The sequence below is a fragment of the Cavia porcellus genome, unplaced genomic scaffold, assembly GCF_034190915.1.
Source record: "Cavia porcellus strain 051 isolate PalLab524CR breed Dunkin Hartley unplaced genomic scaffold, mCavPor4.1 scaffold_21, whole genome shotgun sequence".
In the NCBI taxonomy this organism is placed as follows: Eukaryota; Metazoa; Chordata; class Mammalia; order Rodentia; family Caviidae; genus Cavia; species Cavia porcellus.
This window is the reverse complement of record NW_026947504.1, coordinates 52,246,692-52,269,944: the sequence shown is the minus strand read 5'-3', so window position 1 is coordinate 52,269,944 and position 23,253 is coordinate 52,246,692. Positions and strand designations below refer to the sequence as shown.

Sequence of the window (23,253 nt, the reverse complement as noted above, 5' to 3'; positions counted from 1 at the left end):
ATTCTCCCTAAAAGCATTATTACATAAAAATAGGAGCCCATGAATTGTCACTCATTCTCAACTATACTTGTTGAATAAACTGATCTGGTGCCTACTTAAACCACAAAGAGAAAATTGAAGTGAAGAAAACTGTTTACATGATCCCTATGTTACCTAATGAAATACGAATGTGCACTTTTTGACAAACTTATTCATAATACATTCTGATAGAAAGCTCCATTTGCCACTGTCTAGGAAAAGTAAGCTTTGAAAGGAAAATTTTATTTCATGACTGTAGCAAGCTAAAAAATTGTAAGTAAAATAATGATAAGAAACTTTTTGAAAAAAGTGTTTTAGGAGTTGTCTGGAAGTTTACAATCCGGTTTATGTCATTATTTGATTTGAAAATTTAATCCTAGTAATCGTTTCTGTTTCCAGGATGGGGTCTACAGAACAAAGGTTAACTGATATCCCCAGGAGATTAGATTATGATGATGCTGTGCTCTACGGAGAACAATCCTCCAATGGCCGCTTTTTACTTCTTCCCAGGCTATGGGAATTCGTTAATATCTAGAGAATAGACTTAAATAAAACCATTGTCTCAGCCAGCAGGTTTATGCAACCATCCTGAAATGTTTTAATTATTGTTTTCTTTTCCTTTTTAATTAAGAGACCAGAGGTCAAGCAAGCCCACTGAGAGCTGATCACAGCTTCAGTAGCAATTCAAAGGAAACCTTAATGATTGGATGTGCTGTTTTCTCTTTTGTTTTGCAGAACCAGAAGAGTGTGTTAATTGCACAGATGAATGCCGAGTGCTTGGTCATTCTGACAGGTGTTGGATGCCACAGTTCCCTGCAGCCAATCAGGCTGAAAACGCAGATTATCGCACAAATCTCTTTGTACCCACAGTTGAAGCTAACGTTGAGACTGAGACTTACGAAACTGTGAATCCCACTGGGAAAAAGACTTTTTGTACATTTGGAAAAGACAAGCGAGAGCACACTATTCTCATTGCCAATGTTAAACCTTATTTAAAAGCCAAACGTGCCCTGAGCCCTCTCCTCCAAGAGGTCCCTTCCGCATCAAGCAGCCCTACCAAGGCCTGCATCGAGCCTTGCACCTCAACAAAAAGCTCCCTAGAGGGTTGTGAAGCAAAACCTGGAGCCCTGGCTGAGGCAAGCGGTCAGTACTTGCCCAATGACAGTCAGTATCTGTCACCCAGTAAGCAACAGAGAGACCCTCCCTTCGCACCCTCGGATCAGATGGCAAGGGTCTTTGCAGATGTGCACTCCAGAGCCAGCCGGGATTCCAGCGAGATGGGTGCTGTCCTGGAGCAGCTTGACCACTCCGGGCGGGATCTGGGCAGAGAGTCGGTGGATGCCGAGGAAGTTGTGAGAGAAATCGATAAGCTTTTGCAAGACTGCCGTGGGAATGACCCTGTGGCTGTGAGAAAGTGAGACAGACAGATGGGGTGGGGTGGGGGGCATTGGCGTTTTCTTGTCTCTTCTGTGGATTGAAGAATGATCACTCTTGGGGACAACCTATTTCACAGGGAGGAAGAAAGACCAATCGTGCTTTAAGGCTTTTAGTGAACATCTAAAGTGCCCACAAGTATGTTCTTTTCACAGCTATTTCTTTTTTCAGAGATAAGAATGGTTTTGTTTTGACAAAACTTCTATCAGGACAAACTTAATGATGTTTAAAGAGAAAACAGAAGATAGAGAGAAGAAACAGGAGGATGAGTATGCCACTTACCTTTTGACAATCTGTTAGGAAGGTATGCCGTGTGCAAAGTGAAGTATTTCTGATCACTCTAAGACTGTGCTTCGTGATTTATGCTGACCTAACTGTTTACCTATAAACCCCATACAAAGCAGGGTCTCATCTGTGATCTGTGGTGGAGTTCTAGCAGTCATCACAGGCTTCTACTGAAAGTCCCCAAAAGACCTTGCAGTAGTCCAAGCTACACCAAACATTAACACATATTTGTGGTAAACATTTCTGTATAAAGTTACCTGCCGCACATATAAACACAAAGAACGTTCCATATCATTAGTCAAAAACAAACACAAGAATTAAAAAAAAAAAACCTAGAAAAAAAACCTTGATCATTTGTAAGACGCCTCATGTCGTATAAAAGTTAAATGTAAAAAGAAATAGTCCATTTTGTCCTGCACACACGTAGACTAATTCACTTCATTAAAGGAGAAGAAAATTTAAAGATTTAACATGCCTATTTAGCATTTTAGTGTCCAACAAAGATATATATACAATGAGTTTGCTTTAGATTTGACATTGAAAAGTTCTAAACAACAGTTACCCTTGAGTGGTAATATTCAGAGTAAATTAACATGATTAATACGTCTTATTCATTTGTGGACACTAAAATAGCTCAGGAAAGTGAAAATGTCTTAGACATACACAAATCACATGACCATTTAAATGTGCAAATGTAAGAAAATTCAATGTGTTTACATCAAATGACATATTTTTATTGATTTATTGCAGATTCCGTGCATATGAGCCAAATTGTTGAGTGTATAAGAGCTATATTGTGTATTTTATTAAATTAATATATAGTTGTGTTGCAAAAATATTTGGGCTTCTATTGTAAATGGCAAGTGTTGCCTCGGTAGCTGTCGAACTCTATGAGTTTTGTTTTTTCCTGCTTCCTTTTCCCCATGGAGTGTGGGAAGCAGTGCCTCAGAGCAGAGTCTCTTGTTTAATGTGTAGTCTACCAAGTACTACAGTACATAATCTGTTCAAAATGTGTTTGAGTGAGCTGATGGAGCTAACTGAAAGGTCAAAAATACATCCGTCAGTCATGGTTCTGTGCAAGTCCTTGGAGAAGCTTTTATTAAAGTCATGCTAAATCACAAGAACTACATTTGTACCAAACCCTGAAACTTCTTCATGATGTTTTCCATAACATAGTTTCTGCCTATGTAGATACCCTTTATTAGTTCATTCTCAAAAGTATCATAAGTGGTCCAGAGTGCGTCTCCATTATATTTTAAAAACATGAAAAAGTGCATTAATGCATGTGTGGTACCAGCACTGGTTACTTGCATTGTGTAGTGTTTTTCCAGAGGTCTGAGTCTTCACAAAATCTTTTTACGTTAGCTCAGTGCTCCTCTGCCTCTTTTTAGTGTTGTCCCTTGAGAACAATACATCTTCTCTTCCATCCTTTGGTTGTACCTTTTCTTGTGACATTTAGCACGTGTCAACCTTACTTCCATATGAGGCTAAGAAACCTCTAATTTCAGGAATTGGGAAAAATAAAATTAGCACTTGCAGAAATAGTAGCAGATGGGAAAATGCCTTGATTGACATTTTCCTTCAGCATTTAAAATTTTTGGCATTTTCACAGCTTCATGGCAAACAGTTTTGAGCCCATACCTTAGACAATGTGGTGCTGAGTTAAATACAGCCTGTTTGTGCACTGGAGCAGAAAAATGCATTATTTGCAAATTGGTGGAGAATACTGTGCCTTCTTTTTTTGGCCACCAAGTCAGTGTAGAGAAACAGCGTCAATGTTGTAAAATCTTTATATTGAAAGCAAAAGCAAAACAAACATTGAATTCAATTAAATTTTTGTAATTTTAAACCTCAAAAAAAATTCTACTGAAAGTATTTTCATCATAACACATCAAGATTTCAGACTGTACCTCTTTTGCAAAATTGCTTTGGGAGGGAAGAATGGACAATTCCCATCAGCTTTATTCTCTGGAGAACTGTATTTGGTTCCTAGTAACAACCTTTGCAAAGCTCTACCCTTGGTTTTTATTACTCATAAATGTTTAAATTAGAAAAGAAGGGATCTTGTACATGTGAAACCTAATTGACTCTCTATATTTTGGACAATTTATGTATCCAAAATGTGTTGTCTCTGTTATATGATGTTATTTTTGCCAGGAGACTACAGGTTGACTTCGCTGGATAGCTGAAATTTGACAGAAAATTGATTTCCATTTAGTTTTATCAAGTGTTGCCTCTCCTTACTAGACAGATAACTATTTAGTAAAATCTAAAGCAGTATGTAAATGAAATCAACAAAGAGAGTAAGGTTTATTTTTAAAGCATTCTTAACACTAAGTAACCAGTTGTTCAATTTCTCATATGTGTCTGAAGACATTAAAACACCATAAGATTTTATAAATTGGTTGTGCCAATGTGTGAGGGATTTACCTTTAGGCTTCCTGTCACCAGTGATTTACTAGTGTTAGCTGCTTAACACATTATCTGTATTTAGTAGTGATTATTTATTTGCAAGTTGGTGGTAATTCAGCAGTCAGGACTCTAAGCTTTTATATTGGAAGGAATCTTGCTTTTATTCATTTCCCTGGCAACTGCCTTTATCACAAACCTCTGGTGCTTGGCTTCCCAGGAAGCCCATGAGATGCCAAAATCACACCTTTGGGGAGCAATTGCTCTAATGAATGATGCATAATCTGTGAGATTTGGAGGAGTTTCAGCTTAATTTTGAATGTGAAAAAAATTAATTTACATTTTTCAAAGGCTAACCCCTCAAAAAAATCACACATTCAAAATAAAAAATTTGATACTCCTTTGTCTTCTTATATGACTGAAGTCAAGCACAGATATCTGTTTATGAACATTTTAGTAAGAAACTCAAAGTTCTAAAAAATGCTTATGATGTACTAAAAATAAAATATCAACAAAATAATTTTTCATTAGATATAAAGTAGTAAGAATCAGTGTTAGTTACACCTATACCAAAGGAAACAAGGAAGAGACATATCATGCAATTTCAAAGGATGGTTTCACACCATTTCTTAATCTAACATATTTATCTTTATTGTAGGCAGCATAAAAAACAAGGAACAAACAAACAAAAACAACTGTTCCAAAAACTCGCTGATTTCCTGGTTGAGAAATTGACTTACTTTGTTTCATAAGATTAGCTGAGATCTTGTAAAACATGACTTCCATTTGAAGGATGTACACAGTGCTCAGTTTAAGAAATGACCCCAAAAAAGTCATGTAGTAACAGAGCAGAGTGCTTTAATAGAACCAGGTTAAAAGCTGTTTGTTGTCTAATGGAATAGAACTTGCTAAAGTCAATAAATAGACTGAGTTCTGGCATAATATATGCTCGCTCATTATTGTCTAATTGTATTCTTTTGACAACAGACAGCATTTATTAGAGCATTAATTCAAATGAGAGTTTCAGCTATCAAGATGCTGATCCGAAGTGTAACTGTATGCGACCTGATTAAAGTCTGACTTCCCTGGCCCCGGTGTTTTGGAGGTTAGCTATTCCCATTTATCAGTCCATCACTCCATGAGGTTCTTAGCTGCACCAAGTGATTGAATAAGGACAACAACCACAACGACAAAAGCAGCATACATTTTATGGATTTATCTCGACACTATTATTTAATGGCTGTGTTTAATGTGACCTATCTGGAAAATGAGGACTCCGAATAAAAAGCTATTACTAATAGTGATGTTGCTTTCCCTTGAATTCATTAACACAGAAGTGATATTTTATACACTGCATACCATCAGGACCTTGATTTTAATTATTTTGGAAAGGCAAAATATGGCCTCACATCTATTTTTTGCTACATATCACTTTGCCAGCAAAATAAGATTAAAAAAAAAAAACTTTACTTAACAATAAATGTCACTAGAAGTCACTGACACTATGTTGGATATCGTGGATAAGTTGGCTAGTCAAATAAGTACCAGGGAGACAGAGCCTAATAATTCTTGAGCCTTTAAAATTCACAATTGATGGGACAATAATTTGGTACATGGCCCTAGAGGAATTCAGAAAAGACACTTTATATTTTCTCATGCTACTATATAACAGATGAAACCAGATATTTAAAGTAAATACATGTTTGTTGTAATACATTCAAATAACTTTGTCCCACCAACTCATAAACATATTCTGAATTCTTGCTCTGTGTTTGCATTGAGCTAATATATCATAGGAGTAAATAACAAACTAAGAATGGTGGCTAGACTAGGAACAGGTAAGTTCTAAAATATCATCTTGATAAATTGATTTTGATTGTTTTTCTTTTGTCTCACATAACCCACATATCCTATATTTTTGTTCCTAATTTATAGTGGCACTTCCTAAAGAACAAAGTAGCATTATATTCTGAGTATTTAAATTTTTAAATTTTACTTTACTTACAACAGCACAACATATCAAAGTGCACTGCATTTCCATTTTAAGATCTTAATTGGTTAGATTTGTTGGCAGAAACTAAGTAATTTACCCGTTCATTCTTTTGTTTATTTATTTGATAGCCTTTTCTTTTTCACTGGACACTACCTAGGTGCCAGTTCCTTATAGAAGGATCCTAAGATACTGAAAAGAACTAGTCAATTATACATTTTTTCTCTGAATACTTGAGCAATATGTGACATGGTGATATGATCTTTTCTTACTTTTAACACTATTATTTTGCATAATTGAAATAATTTCACTATTAAGAATAGCAAAAACTGTATTATACTGTGTAATTCACTGCTTTTACTTCTTTAGTAGACCAACTGTTACTTTAGTCACCTGAGCATCTGACCAGTCTAAAGAGAAAGTTAGCTTAACTAATGAGTCCCATCTGAACACGCCACATTTAGGAAGAAATTGGGAATGCAATGTATACTAAAGTCTTACTCCACGCCAATGAAATGTTTAACTCTTTTTGTAAAATTTGTGTGCCCACAAGATATAATTATTTGATGGCTCTTTGTAGAATATAAAGAATAATAATCCTTAAAGGTCATTGTCGCATTAATGTGGAAATAGAAATAGATTCATCTGTTAATGGGTAATCTTCAAAACTCATCAGCTACTTTTGGACATATTTGTATAAAATTTTGTGTCACACAGGCTGGCTTATCACCTACTAGCTAAAATAGTATATTTCACTTTTCAAGGAACAATTTATTATGTGTTCTACTTCCATTATCATATACCATTAAACATTTATGGTATTCCAATGGATTAAAATGTTGATTTTGAATTGTATTTAAAAATTTAGCTTTATAGTTTTATATAACTGTTTAGTTATTTCATAATATTTTTTGAAGATTATAAAAAAGCAAATGCCAAGTCCTCATTTTGCTCACCTTGTATAGTTCATCATAAATTTTTTTCTAAGTATTTGACATTCAGGGAAACATGGAAATTGGGCTTTCTTTCCTTTGCATTACAGATCATTCTGACCATTAGCAGAATAATTGCACAAATCTAAATCGATACTATAAGATGTAGGTTTAGAGAACTCTTCATTTCACAGAATATTTTCACAAATTTTCAAAGTACTACAGAATTAAAAATCCTGAAACTTGAGCAGATCACTGGACTGATCAAAAGAGCAATTAGCTATGAAACTTAATACTCTGACTTGGAAGAAATTCCCAATTTTATTGCTTGCTTGAGGTTTTCTGAATTCTGAAATCTTCCCATATTTAACATTATACGTCTCTAGGTTCTTCATTTCCCCTTTAAGTTGATATTCATATAATATCCTTTAAAGTAGATCACTCTTTTGTTCAGAGTTCATTATTATAATTTAAAAAGCAGAGAAGGAGGAGTGTGGTCGCCAAGAAAATGGTAAGACATTGTAAGAAGTGTGCCTAAGATCACTCTATGCTTTCAATACCGTCTATAAATGTTTCAGGATATTGGTGGTACACTCTCTTAAAAAATGTCATGGAACAGAAGCGTTTTCTTGGGAATTTGGCATAATTTCATCTGAATGCAATCATGTAGACTTTATTGAATTTCTTTGTATCATGAAGTTCGCATATGGTAATATAATTAACTTCTTGAAAACAAGCACGAAATATCTCATAATATTGAAAAGACATTTAAAAGTACCTACACATGAAAGGCAAAAGAGTCTGTAATTTGAAAAACTAGTATTACAAAATAAAGAGAAAAGAAAATTAAGCAATATTATGGCTAAAGAAGGAATAATATATTCTGACGTACCTCATGCATATTGGAGAAATATTATTGACTCAGTGATCAACTCAAAAAGACTGCAGTTGTTATCCAAGTCATTTATAGTGTGGCTAGTGACAAGTGAAGTTGGACTATTTTTGTGTGAATCTAACCAATTATAAATTGGTTTAGTACTTATCTGCTACAACTCACAGAAAAGCAAACTTACTCTTAAAAGCTCCAATAATACATACTAATGATCCTTTAACACTATTTTATATTTTGGCAATCTAAATTAAGGTATATATAATTGCCAGTCACTACATTGATCTGCTAGGTATTTTTTGCACTATATCTTTAACAGTGTTAAAACATAGTTTAACATTTTTCTTATCACTAAAGCCAGTCTTCAATCTAACAATTCACTTTGAGAGAGTAATTTGAACATTTCTTGTCTCATTTAGTAGTCTTATTTCATTATGTCTCTGTTTATAGTATTAATTAAACATTGTACACTGTTTATCATCATAATATAGTTACTTAATTTTTACCTTCATTCCATAACTTTATCTTGATATTAGCTAACTATCATGTTATATTTCTCATCTATGTATTAAAATAACCATTATATGCCCACCTGTTATAGATTTCTTGTGAGGTTACTTGATTATATTAGGTCACATATTTGCAAACAAATTTCATGAACCTATAGGAAAATGATAAATAGTTATTAGATGAACCCCCGCCCCCAGAATTTTTACAGTGGACAGAACACATGATTTGCAACAGGAGGCATACAAAGCAAAAATAGTTTAAGATAAGGGGGTTTAGAAAAAATATTTCTGTAAGGCTACTTTGCTACTTGATTGAAAGTTTGACTAAATGATTAGAATGTGAATCATCTTACTACAGTACCACCAATTCTTGTGTATTAAGAAATCCTCATTTGAAGACCTCATTATGTTGAGTGCTTAGATTTGGTTGAAGATACCAAAAGAGCCTTCCTTTATAATTATTTTGATTTTTTTAGCCTGTACTTCTTCCTTAATAATCTCCAAATTTCAAATATTAAATACAACTCATCATTTCCTTTATTTTGCACAACTATAAAAACATATTCTCTGTTCATAATCCAGAGGAGGAAAGGAGATAAATAAGAGGCCAGATATGACCTCTCTAACACTTTTCCTTACTAAGACTGCAGCATACTGATTTTACTTAACCAATCTGTGAACCAAGGATTATATGCTTTCATGTAGTGGGGCACACAGGTAACAATTAAATGTGCATTCTGCTTCTATACAGTTATAGTTTGGAATATATTGGCAAGTGAAGGTGCTCACAAAATGTAAATTATAGAAGTGGGAGGGAGAGTGGGGAATACTTACAGCTGCTGGGGGAGGTAATCAGTAATAGCAGCTTCTCAGAGACAGTGATAGTTGAACTGAACATCTAAGGTGGGACAGGTTTTTGGCAGAAGAACTCTTCGGGAAATGCATTCAGGAGAAACACAATGTGTGCAAAGCCATTTAAACAAAGGTGAGATATTTTCTGATTAGAAAGTTAAACACGGTTGCAAAGGTGAGTTAGATGAAGTTCAGGATGTACCAAATGCATAGATTAGATGTCACATGAATCACTATCGTAAAGAAGAAGAAAGACACCTGAATTAGTGCTCAGCTTGGAGAGTTCTGTAGAAGGCTTGCCAAGCTGATTGTGCATTCAGGAAAATAACACTAGGACAGCTTGCTGCTGCCTGGTGATCCGTTCTTTACAAGATGCTGCCTAATAGCACCTTGTTCTTGGGTTAGATCCAGCTATCTAGAGGCAATGCCAAAATTGCTGAATTTTTAAATCCTTAAATTCAAGTCATCAGCAGAGTATTTATGTGTATGTTTCCAACTTCCCAGAAATAATTCTCTCTTTGAAATATGTAATCATATTTAAAGCTTCAGGAGGTAAAAGACATGACAAAGGTGAAAATCAAGGATATGGATGATTTCCACTCGTAATATAGCAGTGTTGTAATGTTCCTGGATTCTCCAAGCATCTCTTGGTTTGTACATTTTGTTAGGTAGATTAATTCTACTCTTAAGAATTGCTTGTGTGCATTTGCCCCAGTTCTTGGACTATTTTAGTGCGTCCACAATAGATTGTATAGAGAGAAGCTTATAATTGTTGGTTATTCAGATGTATTCAGTCATAGAGAACCAAGACCTTAGATTTGCAGTTCTCAATGAGGGGCAGTTTAGACACTCCAGGAATATTTGGAAATGCTCCAGATAAAATATAGGGTTAGGAAGGCTTTTGCTATTGTATCTAGTAGGGAGCAACTAGGTCAACCACCCACAACAAAGATGTAGTTCATTAATGCACAGGTTGATAAACCCTACCTTAGATCAAATGTAGTTAATAACAGGAAATAAACAATCTTGAGGTTTGGATATCTGGTGCTGAACCTGAATGACTTGACTTTAAAAAAAATTTAAAGACGAGTCTCAGGATTTTTAAAAAATTCCTTAGCATTAATAACTTCTTTCCAACTTGTGATGAATATATTTTTCTGGGACTCTCAGATCAAGGTCCTCAGGCGGGCTAAAGTATTATCTCTGGCTGTGGTCAGTAGCATTGACACATATATGGAATGAATCCCCACAGAATGAATGGAAATGGTGTTTGGGGTGACTGTTTACTCCTAAGAAAGTGTTCAAAGCCAGTATTGTAGAAAAGGTACAATAGAATTCCCTAGCAATTCCCCAACGAAGGGAAACGAAGCTACTTCCGGAACTGTTAAAGTGACTGTCTTAGAGATTAATTGGTGAATTTAGCCTCTACTCTAAAGCCACTTTTCTTACTGTGCATGTGGAATCTGTATTCACTGTGACACTAGAGTTTTGTGAGACGCTCCACTAGAAAGGTGATGATGAGGACATGCTAGATCAAGAAATGATGACATTTACACGAAAGCTAGGTGACCATATATAAGCCCGGATACCATAGAATCAGTGTCTCTATTGATCTCTTATGAATCTTCCCACCATAAATACTGATTTTAATTCTTTCAAAGTAATACATAAAATGCCAAATTTGTCAGATTGACTTTCTAAATGAGGTGAGGTGAAGGTGAGTGCAAATGGTTCCTTAAAAGTTTTATTTCTCTTGACACATTCTGTTTTACCCATCTGTAATGCAGGGTAGGCGGTTCCAATGCACATTTTATGAATTTGAACTTGAAATGACTCCAGTTTTAAAATAATAATGGTAATGTGTTAAAAGGGTGACAAGAGCTCCAATAGCAAAGTTGACAGTCTGTGCACTGACAGGCCAATTAATATAAATAGAAATTACCACAGATAATCCACATGTGAGATTAGACTTCATTTAGCTAATATGCGAACAAAAAGTGTTAAAAGATCAAAGTTATTACACCCTGTGGTGCAACCAGGACCACTTTGAAAAGCAGAGAATTTCATGAAGAGACTCAGTAACTAGCCAGCACATCAACAAGCATGTATACGTTTTCTTATATTTCAAAGAAATATAATTGTGATTTGCTACTACCATTCCAGCTAATTTCCTACTGGTCTATTTGCATAGTGGAATGTGCATTTTAATTTACAGCCACTGTTAGGATAGACTTGCCTAATTTAAGATAGAACACCAAAATTAGGAAAGAAAATAGAAACTGTTGATAAAGAATATTAGAAATACTTCACCCAGCCATTCTCACTTAGAAACAACGAATGTGACTTTTAGGATAAAGCAAATTTCAATTCAATTAAATTATCTCTCTCTGTCTCTCTCTGTCTCTCTCTCTCTGTCTCTCTCTCTCTGTCTCTCTCTCTCTCTCTCCCTCCCTATCATTACAGTTCAATAAAGGTAATTTCCACAGGTGATGCTAAGTCATATTAAGTTCACTGTGAGGGTATAGCCATTTTGAGAAATGTTGAAAACTAGTAAGTTACATGTAGATACGGCATGACTTATCAACTTTTAATGACATTCTTGTTACCTGGTTTTCATTAACCTTAAACAAGGGGCAAAATTATAGATCACAGCCTAACATAACAAAACATTACTTTCTATTTTTATCAAGAGCATGGAATTTGAGAACAGAGGAAAATATACGCTGTCTTCTGTTTTGAAATATATGCATCATTATATATGTGCCTTTCTTTTTCCTGTTTTATGGTTCAAATCCTAGGGTGACAGCTGCCATTTTAAAGGTGACTCATTACAATCATTTAGAAAGTCCCTTAACAGATGGCTAGGGCTGTGTTTCCCAGGGAACAATGACAGGTTACAATTCTCAACAGCTTTTAATCATTTCAACAAATTTATACACATCTGTCAATTACCTGTTCAGTAAACTTAACGATACAGATATCTGAGAGTAACAAAGTAATAGATTTAAAAAAATTATCCCATGAAAATTTTATATACAGAGAGCAAAACTTAGCTTAAAACATACTGAAAAGTGTGTTTTTAACCTACAGCCAAAAATTCTTTGAAATTTCTGTAATAAATTCATTTATATTTATGTTATTAATGAAGAGTTTTCAGGTGTTTCATAAATAAAAGAATTAGGGACAAAACAATTAATAAAAATTACACAGAAAAATAAAGCATATATATCTGTCATTTTTCTGTTTAAAATCTTTTATTATAGCACAGTGAGGAATAGGAGTTGAAGTGTTTCCAGTTACAGAGGGTAAGAAGAAAGGGAAGGTACTGTATGTATAAATTTTGTGACTGAACTACCTTAATTGGAATCTAAACTTCGGTGACCACTGTATCCCACTTTGTTTTTCAATAAGAGAGTGGACAAAATGTGCCCAGGGGCCAAACTTAGGCCCCAGGTTCCTTTTGAAAACGAGAATATACTGGAAGCCAGCCAATCCCATTTCTTTTACATATAGTTTTTGGTTATTCTCCAGCTAAGGAGTTAAGATTTTAGGGGAAAAAGCTGGATATTCCACAAAGCTGAAATACTACTTAGCCCTTAGTGGAGGAAATTTGCTACACTTTGCATAATACAACTACTATGTACTTGAATTCCTACGTTTGTATAATGTGAATGATAAAAATCATTCCTAGGGCAATTGTAAGGAAAAAATGACATAATATATGAAGTGCTTACTAAGAATTGAATCCCTAGTGAGGTCTCAATGAATTTTATCTATTACTACAGTGGAGTCTTATCAGTAATATAAACATTCACCAACAATCACGATACATAACTTCAAAATCTTGTTGCAGTTTCTTCTCAGAGAGATTATCAAAATTATTTCAAGGATTTACTTGGCTTATTGTCCTGTCTCTGGGTTTAGGAGTAAGTATATCCTTGCACGAGACTACCCAGCATGTCTGTTAAGCATTCCCTCTATTTAACCAACGGCCCTTGAGACTTTTACCTTGTTTGCCACTAGCTCGTAGAAGTATGTAGTCCATGGTCAAATGCTTCCCACTAAAGTTAAACAAGTGGCAGCTGGCACCATACAGCTCCGTTATAATGAAAACATGAGGTGGCTGCCATTACAGAGTCCTGCACTAATGAGAACGGTAGGAGGCCAGCATTACAATGGTCTAATGCAAACAGGAAATGGCTGGCATTAAATTGGTATAATAAAAACAGGGGGTGGCTAGCATTGCACTAGTGGAATAAATAAATTCAGAGATGTCAGGCTTCCCCCATTTCATCTCCATTATAAATGACCACAGTAGCCACAATTCAGGTCAGACCACTAAGAGTCAGAGGAGCCAGTGTTAAGTGGAAACAACTTCTGTGCTCTGCTTCAAAAGTCTCCTTTGCCACTGCTGTTTTCCTTAGGCTAATGCAAACACGTTTTACAATAACCATATATGCTACACTCAGTCTTTCTCTCTGCCTGATAATTCCAAAAATAGACAGCATTGTTTTTGACACAGAGGAAGACTGGCTGGAATAAAAGCCAACAACTGGCAGAGAGTTTCTAATTTTGTCCTTGCCTTTTACTCTCTTTCTCTTTTAAATATACAAGGGTTACTGAATAGCCAGGTTCCTAAAAAATAATAAAATGGAACACAGTAAGAGGAGAAAAAGCTACAGAAAAATAATATGCACAAAATCAATCTAAGGAAGTTTTTCCTCTCAACAAATGTCAGGGTTTTTTGTACATAGATTTTTGATAATTACCAGAAATAGAAGAAACATGGATGTATGTCTCAGACAATAGGCTTATAAAACTCTCACCAGCTGCATTTGATTATCCTGTTTTTTTGTTTTTAAATCTGTACTGAATATCTAGTAATTTGGTGCAGTTCATGCTTAAGACCTACATTATATTAAGACATTATATTAAGACAGCATAGCACTGTTCGACCGTTCAGTTTCCATTTTGCAATTCTTTGTTAAACATTAAGTTTTTTTAAACTTAAAAATGCATAAGTACTTGTAAATGACTTTCAAAAAAAGAGTAATAACAAAACTATTCCTATAGTAAACACCATGTTACTTCAGGTACCGATGTTGCTGAAAGATTTAACTTGCTAAAGCCAAAAAAAGAAGTAAATATTCTGGTAAGGTATTCAGATTAGAAAACAAAATAATAACAAAAGCAAGATGAAGATACATATAATTCAATAAAGCCTTTAAATTGGTTTTATATACTGGTATTTAATTTTCTTTGCTCAGAAATTTTTATTATTCTCCTCTCAAAGACTTCTGAATTCATTTACAAGACAAGGCAAATTTCATGGATACATTGTATTAAGTACATACTAAAGGATCAAGACAAGAGAAAAAACACAGCCTTCCTTTACTCTCTCTTACCTTATTTCTATATTTAGATAAGTGTAGTTTTCTTTTCTTTCTGAGCACACCTTGATATAACTTCATTTATAGAAAAACTAAGAAAAATCCTGGGCAAGAAAATAAAAACGTATTTCCAATAATCACGGGTAACAAAAGTCAATTATCCTTTTGTATTCATTTCTTCACAAAGAAGTGAAAGTTATAATGTAAAAGAAGTAATTTCTTTTTTCTAAAGCCAGAATTAAATCAGAAATGCCCTGAACACTAATACATGAATTGCATAAAATCTGTTGCTGGGCTTGCATGGGACTCACAGACATGGCTTAATCGAGACACAAAGTGATGTGTGCCATGCATTCAAAATTAGCATCTGGCCTGGAGCCACTAAATTTGGCATCCCAAGAACTAATTCTGTTCTTTGCCAAGTTTCCACAGGGACTAGACTGGCTGAATTCTGAATCACAGCCTCTAATTTCTCCTTCAACAGAATCTCTTTGAATTGTGGACTAGAGAAACTTGCAAGCAAGTGTAAAAATTGAATGTGAAACATAGAACTCTCCAAAGAGGCAGCTTTTAGATAAAAGATGCATACAGAACATAGAGTATTTCCAGTTAATCAATTATAATGTGGACTGCTGATCAGCTCACTTATCCTACTCAATTTGTTGTCCTTTCACAAACAAGAGCACACTATAAAGTGTGTGCTGACAAACTCTGCAGAAACACTTGAGAATTTCGGAATTTTGCATACCACAAATTCACTTGACAGGTCTCATCACATGGTGAGCAATATTTTTTATTAGCTAACTTTGTGGAAGAAATGGCATTTTGCCCTAATTTCAAACTAACCCATTCTGTCATGGTTGACAGCTTTATTACATTATTAAATACATCAGTCAATACCATCTTGGATAATTGAGTCTTGTTACATAATGCAGTTGTTAAATCTATAGATTTATTTTCAAAGTCAAATCAATGAGCAGAAAAGAATATCATTCTAGTGGAATTCAGGAATAAATATGTGTCACCAGTGCAAATATTTCTGATGTGAAACAGTGAACTGACCTTTTCTCAGATTATACTCAAAATCATTCAAAGTTGTGTTTCACTGAAAGTGTTGCCTCAGGCACTGGATTGTACATGATCAGTGTTGTGTGGCGGGAGCAGCCCTTACCTGGAAATTACAAAAGGATTATAATGAGTGAGTTGATAATATGTGAGAATAATGTTTAAAAAAACTTGCTTAAAATTGAAAAGGAAGAAGAGAAAAGAGTACAGAAGACATGACGTGATAGAAGAGAATGAAATAGTTCTTTGTTTTGGATTATTTTTAACAGTGACAAAAGGAAAATGCTAGTAAGTTTCTTAATAGTCAGTAAAAGTATTTGAAAATAAGTGGGTAAGTTGCAAAAGGAAGAACATTTAAGAAACATTGCAAGTGCTTAGCTTCATCTTTTCCTGAAGCTCATTAAAATAGTTTTCAGTGACTGTATAAAATAATGGAATAAGATTAAGTTAAATTTCCATACGCAAAGTCAGCACTATTAAAAGGAAAACAATCTAATTTGTTATTTGCCTCTGTATCATAAATTTTAACAACTGTTCAATTGTGTTTTTCAAAGCAAAGTTAAATGTTCTTTGATTTTATTTAGAAACAACAAAATTCTTAGGAGAAAATTATTAGATTTTAGCTTAACTGAACATTCAAAATTTCTCAGAAACAAATCTTGCTAATAGTCAATTTACACTTATTTAATAATGAAAAGTTAAATGAAAAGTTAGCTAACTCAAAAACAAATTATTATATAGTCATGCACTTACTATCATTAATTATTTTTAATTGATAAGTAAAATCTTGTTTATCTCCTTGGCATATAACATGAATTTGTTGTTGTTGCCACAGGATCTTGCTATATAGTTCAGGCTGGCCTCGAACTCACTATGTAGACCATTCTCTTGCCTCAGTCTACCAAGTGCTGGGGCTACACTAATTTACCACCACACTTAGCACATCATGATGTTCACAAGTATGTATACACTATATAGTGGCTAGATCCAGTTAATTACCATATATTGCCTCACTGACCACCTTTTTAAATGGGAGTTTACAACATATACTGGACATAAAAACCTTTAAAATATCAAATATAATTTAGATTTAAGAGATATACAGGGGCTGGGGATTTAGCTCAGCGGCATAAGCACCTGCCTTACAAGCAGGCGGTTGTGAGTTACTCTTTTAAAAGTTACTCTTTTAAAAATTCCATTTCTGTCTCTTCCTTTGGGTTTTTCTTAGAAAACAGGGATTCTTATTACTATTTCATTTACGGAATCTCAAGAAGAAAGACTAAATTTGACATGTACTTCTCAATTTCATAATAAAAACTTGAAAAGTTAGGGAACCCACAACCCCAAGGATGAGGTGATGTTGTAGACTGCACGCACAGCACAATAGTTCAAAGAATGTGGAGTGTGGCCTCATTAAAGACATAAGCACAGTCAGGGTATAAATAGGGGAAAAGAATTTAAATGATTTTTCATATTTGATACTTTTAAAAAGAAAAACTAACAATGGAGAAAATGAAATGACCATTGTATCACGTTGCAAACATTTGTTTAAACATATTTAGAATTATACATAGAGATGTATTGATTAGTTTTGTATCAATTCCTTCTAAAAATTCTCTGGATGCATAGACAGAGCTGTCTCCCAATTACTTCTGCTTCTCTGGAGGAATTTGACTTATAAACTATTCCTAGAAATATACCATAACATCATCAGTATTTAATATCAACTTTTTTAGTGGTAATCTTGGCTAAAGAATTGTGGAAGATTATACTGAGATATAATCTAGATGTATTTTGTACCCAATGTACATAAAAGTTGATTTTCCAAAATACCTTCTTCAAAAGAGTTTACACAGGAAATACTTACTTAGCTGTTAAAAGGAAGGTAAACATTTGTGTAGTGAACTTAGGGCTGAAGGAATGGATGGGAAGAATTACATTCTAGGAAATGGAAGAGAAGGATACAAAACCTAGGTGTCTGAAGACTGTGAATTGTTTAGAAAACTGTGTCAAGTTGAAGCTTTGTATTATGTTGGGAGCCGTGGCACTGTCAAGTCATCAGACGCGGTGATTGCGAGGCCTGTGGGAAAGTACAAAAGCCTGGGCTAGATTACCCCTCTCATCGAGCCCGCCTGTGTGGCACCTGTTTCTTATCACCCCACTAAGTTCCCGCCTCACAGGGTAGTCTGCCTAGCTATTAATCCTATATATAGCCAGTGCCTCCACCCCCGAGAGAGAGAGAGACTGAAGCACAAAAGGAGCCGCGGGGAGCGGACCGGTAGAGGCTTCGGGGCAGACTGAAGCACGGAAGGAGCCGCGGAGAGCGGACCGGTAGAGGCTTCGGGGCAGACTGTATAAGGAGAGAATAAAGAAAAGCCTGACCACCGCCAGACCTTGTCGTGTGTCTTTCCTGCCGGCCGGGAGCGACATCGACATTTGGAGGCCCGCACGGGGATTGATCAACCCCGAGACGCGGCGGTGGACTGCATTCTCCTACACAGTGCTGCAGCTGCAGGACAGGTGAGTAGAGGATAAGCCTGGGCCCTGGGTGGCGCGCACCTACAGGGTTTGTAGACTCCTCTCAACCTCACGCGTAAGTGGCGGGTTTCTTGGGCCTCACGCGGTGAGTATGAAACATAACACCAGAACTTAAGGTAATAAAAGAGTGTAAAACATAAACATAGAAGTAAAAATAACAGAAGATATATTAAAAATGGGAAACATGCCAAGTAAAGATACACAGCCTTGGTGTTGGTCCTTCGGAGACTCCTAAAGTCCAAGGACCTCAAGGTGGGGCGTAAGACTTTAGAAAATTTCCTTGCAGAGATTGACAGCTTTGCTCCCTGGTTTCTGCCTACAGGGCATGTAAACCTGCCCTCCTGGGAAAAGTTGGGCAGAGACCTTTCCCTAGCAGAGCGGGAGGGTAGAGCTTCAGTCTCTGCTCGTCCATTGTGGGAAATGATACACACGTGCCTAAAGAGTGAGGGTAGTTACGGGGGGAGCTCTCAAGAACTTGTAGAAGTACGCGAGGTGTTTGAACAGGCACAGTGAGGAAGCGACCCAGAAGGGTCCGTCAAGGAGGGCAGAGATACAAAAGAGGAAGCCGAGGCGCGGTTTGTGTCTTTCCGCAGGAATCGGGACGAGAGCCAATGTGGGTCCCAGAGAGGTTGACGCGACAAGTCCCTCGACTGAAGATCAGGCCTGTTCCACCAGAGGCCAACCGCAGACCCAACAACAAGATGAGCCCTAAAAGAACTGCAGGACAGTCCCTTTTTGGGGGCCTGGAACGGCTTGCTCCCCTATGTGCTACCCTTGTATACGCATGGCTCGCTCGCATGGCCTACGACCGCGTTTAAAAGTGACAGGCTTCCCACATTCTCCTCCCTAGACAACAACATGTAGCAGGGTGGGTGAGTCAATGACGGGTAAGAGCGTGCCTCCCCAGCACGACTCAACCTAAGCCAGGCCCTACCCCGTTCCGCTCGAAAGCCGCTGGATTGTTAGATAAATTTCTCTCCGAGGGGATTCGTGGAGAGAAATGAGTGCATGCCTATGTGCAACCAGGTTCCGTCCGGTTCATTCCTGGCCCTAGAAAAAAGGACGAGGGCCTCAGGGCCTTGGTGGACCCTGGGACGGCCGACCAGGGTCTACGCTAAGGGCCTACGGTGGGCCTCAGTTCGGGGCATAGGCCTCTGCACTCTATCCAGGACGGGCTGCGATGCGCGTAGCCATCATTTAAAATAAAATAGGGGGAGATGTTGGGAGCCGTGGCACTGTCAAGTCATCAGACGCGGTGATTGCGAGGCCTGTGGGAAAGTACAAAAGCCTGGGCTAGATTACCCCTCTCATCGAGCCCGCCTGTGTGGCACCTGTTTCTTATCACCCCACTAAGTTCCCGCCTCACAGGGTAGTCTGCCTAGCTATTAATCCTATATATAGCCAGTGCCTCCACCCCCGAGAGAGACTGAAGCACGGAAGGAGCCGCGGAGAGCGGACCGGTAGAGGCTTCGGGGCAGACTGTATAAGGAGAGAATAAAGAAAAGCCTGACCACCGCCAGACCTTGTCGTGTGTCTTTCCTGCCGGCCGGGAGCGGACATCGACAGTATTAAAACATTTATTGCTGCCAAAAAGTGGCAGCCTATTAAATGACTTCTTGGCAAATATATTATGGAGAATGACTTCTTAATATTTTTTAGAATACCAAAACCTCTTAAAGGAAAATACTTTGTTTGGTTATTAGTAAATTATTCTTATTATGTTAGCTAATTTTGTATATAAATAAATACAATAATATAGTGACTTTCATATATTGATACTTAACTAAGAAAAAAACCACATTTACATTTACATATTATATACAAAAAGGAATTCTGATCCAGTAACATTCAAATTAATCACAATTAACTGAATATGATGAAGGTCTGTAATGAAACTAAATTACCACTACAAATAAAAGACTATGACACGATCCTTATTTAGGGACTGACTTCAGGTGGTTTCAAGTTTGGAATCTTTAAACCACCATGTCTCTTACAATGATGCAAAGATCCTACTATTTATCTCTTTTTGACCTATTGTAAAATATTCATTACTACATATGCCTTATTATCTTTTGACTGAATATAATATTTTCATACTAATTCTAGCATTTTCATTTTAGTCTACTATAAACATAGTGTTTTTGCAATAATTATAGTGTTACTTAAATTCAAAATGAGCAATTTAATTTAGAATTAATTATTATAAAAATAAAGATCCTACATTTTAAGAATTGTGATTGAGTTATTCTAATAATAAAGGAAGCTCTGTGTCACAAAGAACATAGACATCTGAATTGAGGAAAATTGTTAAGAAGACCTTTTTATTTTGGTCATTTTATTATGCTTAATTTTTTTTAAAACCAAATTTGTTTTATTCAGCTTCTATTCCTCATAATTTTTTCAAAAAGCGTATGAACATATGACATTGGGAGATGCAATCAAGTGTACCACAGAAGCACAGTAATACAGTGTAGCAGTCCTATCTTGTTTTATGAACAGTAGTGGAATGTATTCCCTTGGCCACAAGTCAGTTGTAAAAACAAACCGGTGTCATTCAGAGAAACTCCATGACAGGGGAATGAGTTTAGGGACAGTGATTGTCTTCAGAATGAAGAAAAGCTGGTCGGGTAAGGGATCCTTATCAAACTGTTCAACTGCTCCCACTTGGCACAGTTCCTCATAAGGAAGAAGTGTCATTGAAATTCACTCCCACCTTGATAAGCCCTTAAAATGTATTTTACTGTTGCTCTCACTTACTATATATGCCACAAGGGCTGACTATTTTTGGCTTGCAGAAGCCTCATAGTCAAATGATAAATGAATTTAATGATCTGCTCTGTTTTAACAAAAATCTAGTGTTAAAGAAAATAAGACATTTAGACTAATCTGTGTAACTCCCACTTGAAGTTTTAATAAACTGCCAAAACAATGTGCTAAAACCAGAGTTAAAGGGTTGTTCCAAGAAGAGATAATTTTTTTCCAATGAAATAAATGATTTTCTTCAAAAGGAAGTTGTAAGTTGGCATATTTTAAAAATATGTTTCTTGTATTTAATTATCTGGATTCTAGAAGGTCCTATTCCATACTACTAATTAAATAGCAATAGATTCAAATATCCTGAAATATGACAAACATCCTCCAATAACACCTATATTAAAATTATTTTTCTGAAGTGATGTCATATGTGCCTTTTATATCGTGTGTGTGTGTGAATATATATCAGCTGTGTAAGGTCTGCATGGTAGCCCAAAGCAAAACAACGAAACAAAGAAAAAATTGACTGAAAAACATTGGCAGGGAACATGATACATATGGATGTGGGTGGCAGTGTTGGAACAACAGAGCTGGTTGTCCCTAAAGGAAAATTTCAGGAAAAAAATATTTATAACAAAGTAGTTCATTGTGTTAACATTAACTGAGTGTTTCTACAATACATTTGTATGCTATCAAAATTACAACCTTTGCCTTTTTTGGATTGCTGCCTTTGGATCTTATTTGTGAATTGAAATTGTGCTCTCCAATGCTCACATGCTTTAAATTTTGTTACTCCATGTAGAATTAGTTAACAAATGTTAAACTAGCATTACTAAATATTTTGAGTCACATATCTAAGTACATTTATTTCAACAGGGTGCAAATGGAAAGAATACATTTGAGATTTATTGTATAACAGCTTTTAAAATACTCATTTGTTTTACTTTATTCCTTCGTATAACTTTATCTATTTTAAATACGAGACAGAAACAGACCTCATATGTAAGGATCAAAGGCTTTGAAACCAGACGCATATGTGTGCAAATATGCCTCAGACCACCATAAACTGGGTGAACTCGTGCAGATACTTAAATTATTTGCATCATTTTCCATCTGTTTGACCATATCTACTTCTTCAGACCATTGTGAAGATAAAAATGATAGAATTCACATATAATGTGCAAACAATACAATGCTCAGGTCACATTGACTTTATTTTTTATCAAGTGGTGGTTATGAGCCTTCTTTGTTATTTCTGTTACTTTTTTTTTTTTTTTTTGGTATGGGGGATTGAACTCAGGACTACACGCTTGCAAGGCAGGCGCTTATGCCGCTGAGCTAACTCTCCAGCCCCAATTCCTGTTACTTTAGAAGAAACAGTAGTGCTGAACATTCAGGAAATATATTGGACAATTAACCTTAGACGTATAATTAGTGAAAGTGGAAATTCTAAGGAAGATGTGAAAAGTCACATTTTTTTGCTCCAATTACAAAACATATTTTAATATACTAACTGTTAAAAGTAAATAGTTACGTATTATATTATGGGCTTATTTTTAGTAGTTATCTTCATCCTTTATAGAATCATAAGAGTGTTATCTTTAGGGGGTTGGGGATTAGCTCAGTGGCATAAGCGCCTGCCTTGCAAGCAGGCAGTCGTGAGTTCGATCCCCAGTACCCATTAAAAAAAAAAAAAAAAAAAGGAAAAAAGACAAAAAAAAAAAAAAAAAAAAGAGTGTTATCTTTGAGGAGTTTATGCCTGCTTAATACCCACAACAGATTAGTTTGGGTATTTAAATGTAAATACTCAATAGTGATAGAATTGATTTTCTTAGAAATAAAGTGTAGACATTTATAAAATGAGAAATACAGTAAGTATTTGTATCAGCGATTTAATACTTCTTACTGTTGGTAAAACAGTAAGCAAGTGTCTTGATGAAGAGGAAATTGTTACTACATTTGAACACTTAGGATTATTTTTATTTCAAGGTATCCTTTCAACAATGTTTTGTGATAAAATTTTCTCTCATAATTGAAGTTCTACTTACTGCTTATTTTGTCAGTTTTAAAAAATATTTCTGTAAAAAATCTTAATAAAAAGTTAATCTTACTGAAAAAAAAGACAAATAAGGCCTAGATTAGTTAACAAAGTTACATAAATTCATGTAAGAATTTATCTAAGTTT

General features: G+C 35.7%; 1 protein-coding gene across 3 annotated transcripts in view; it reads left to right on the top strand.

Annotated features, from left to right (window-relative positions):
• Positions 1-18,163, top strand: part of Pcdh17 (protocadherin 17) — a 111,722-nt gene extending 93,559 nt beyond the window's left edge. For all 3 annotated transcript variants that reach the window (XM_063232704.1, XM_063232702.1, XM_063232703.1), the window contains one exon: positions 754-18,163. In XM_063232704.1, coding sequence (XP_063088774.1) covers positions 754-1,436 — 683 coding nt within the window. In that variant the 3' untranslated portion in view covers positions 1,437-18,163. The remainder of the gene's footprint in view (positions 1-753) is intronic.
• Positions 18,164-23,253: the final 5,090 nt, after the last annotated feature.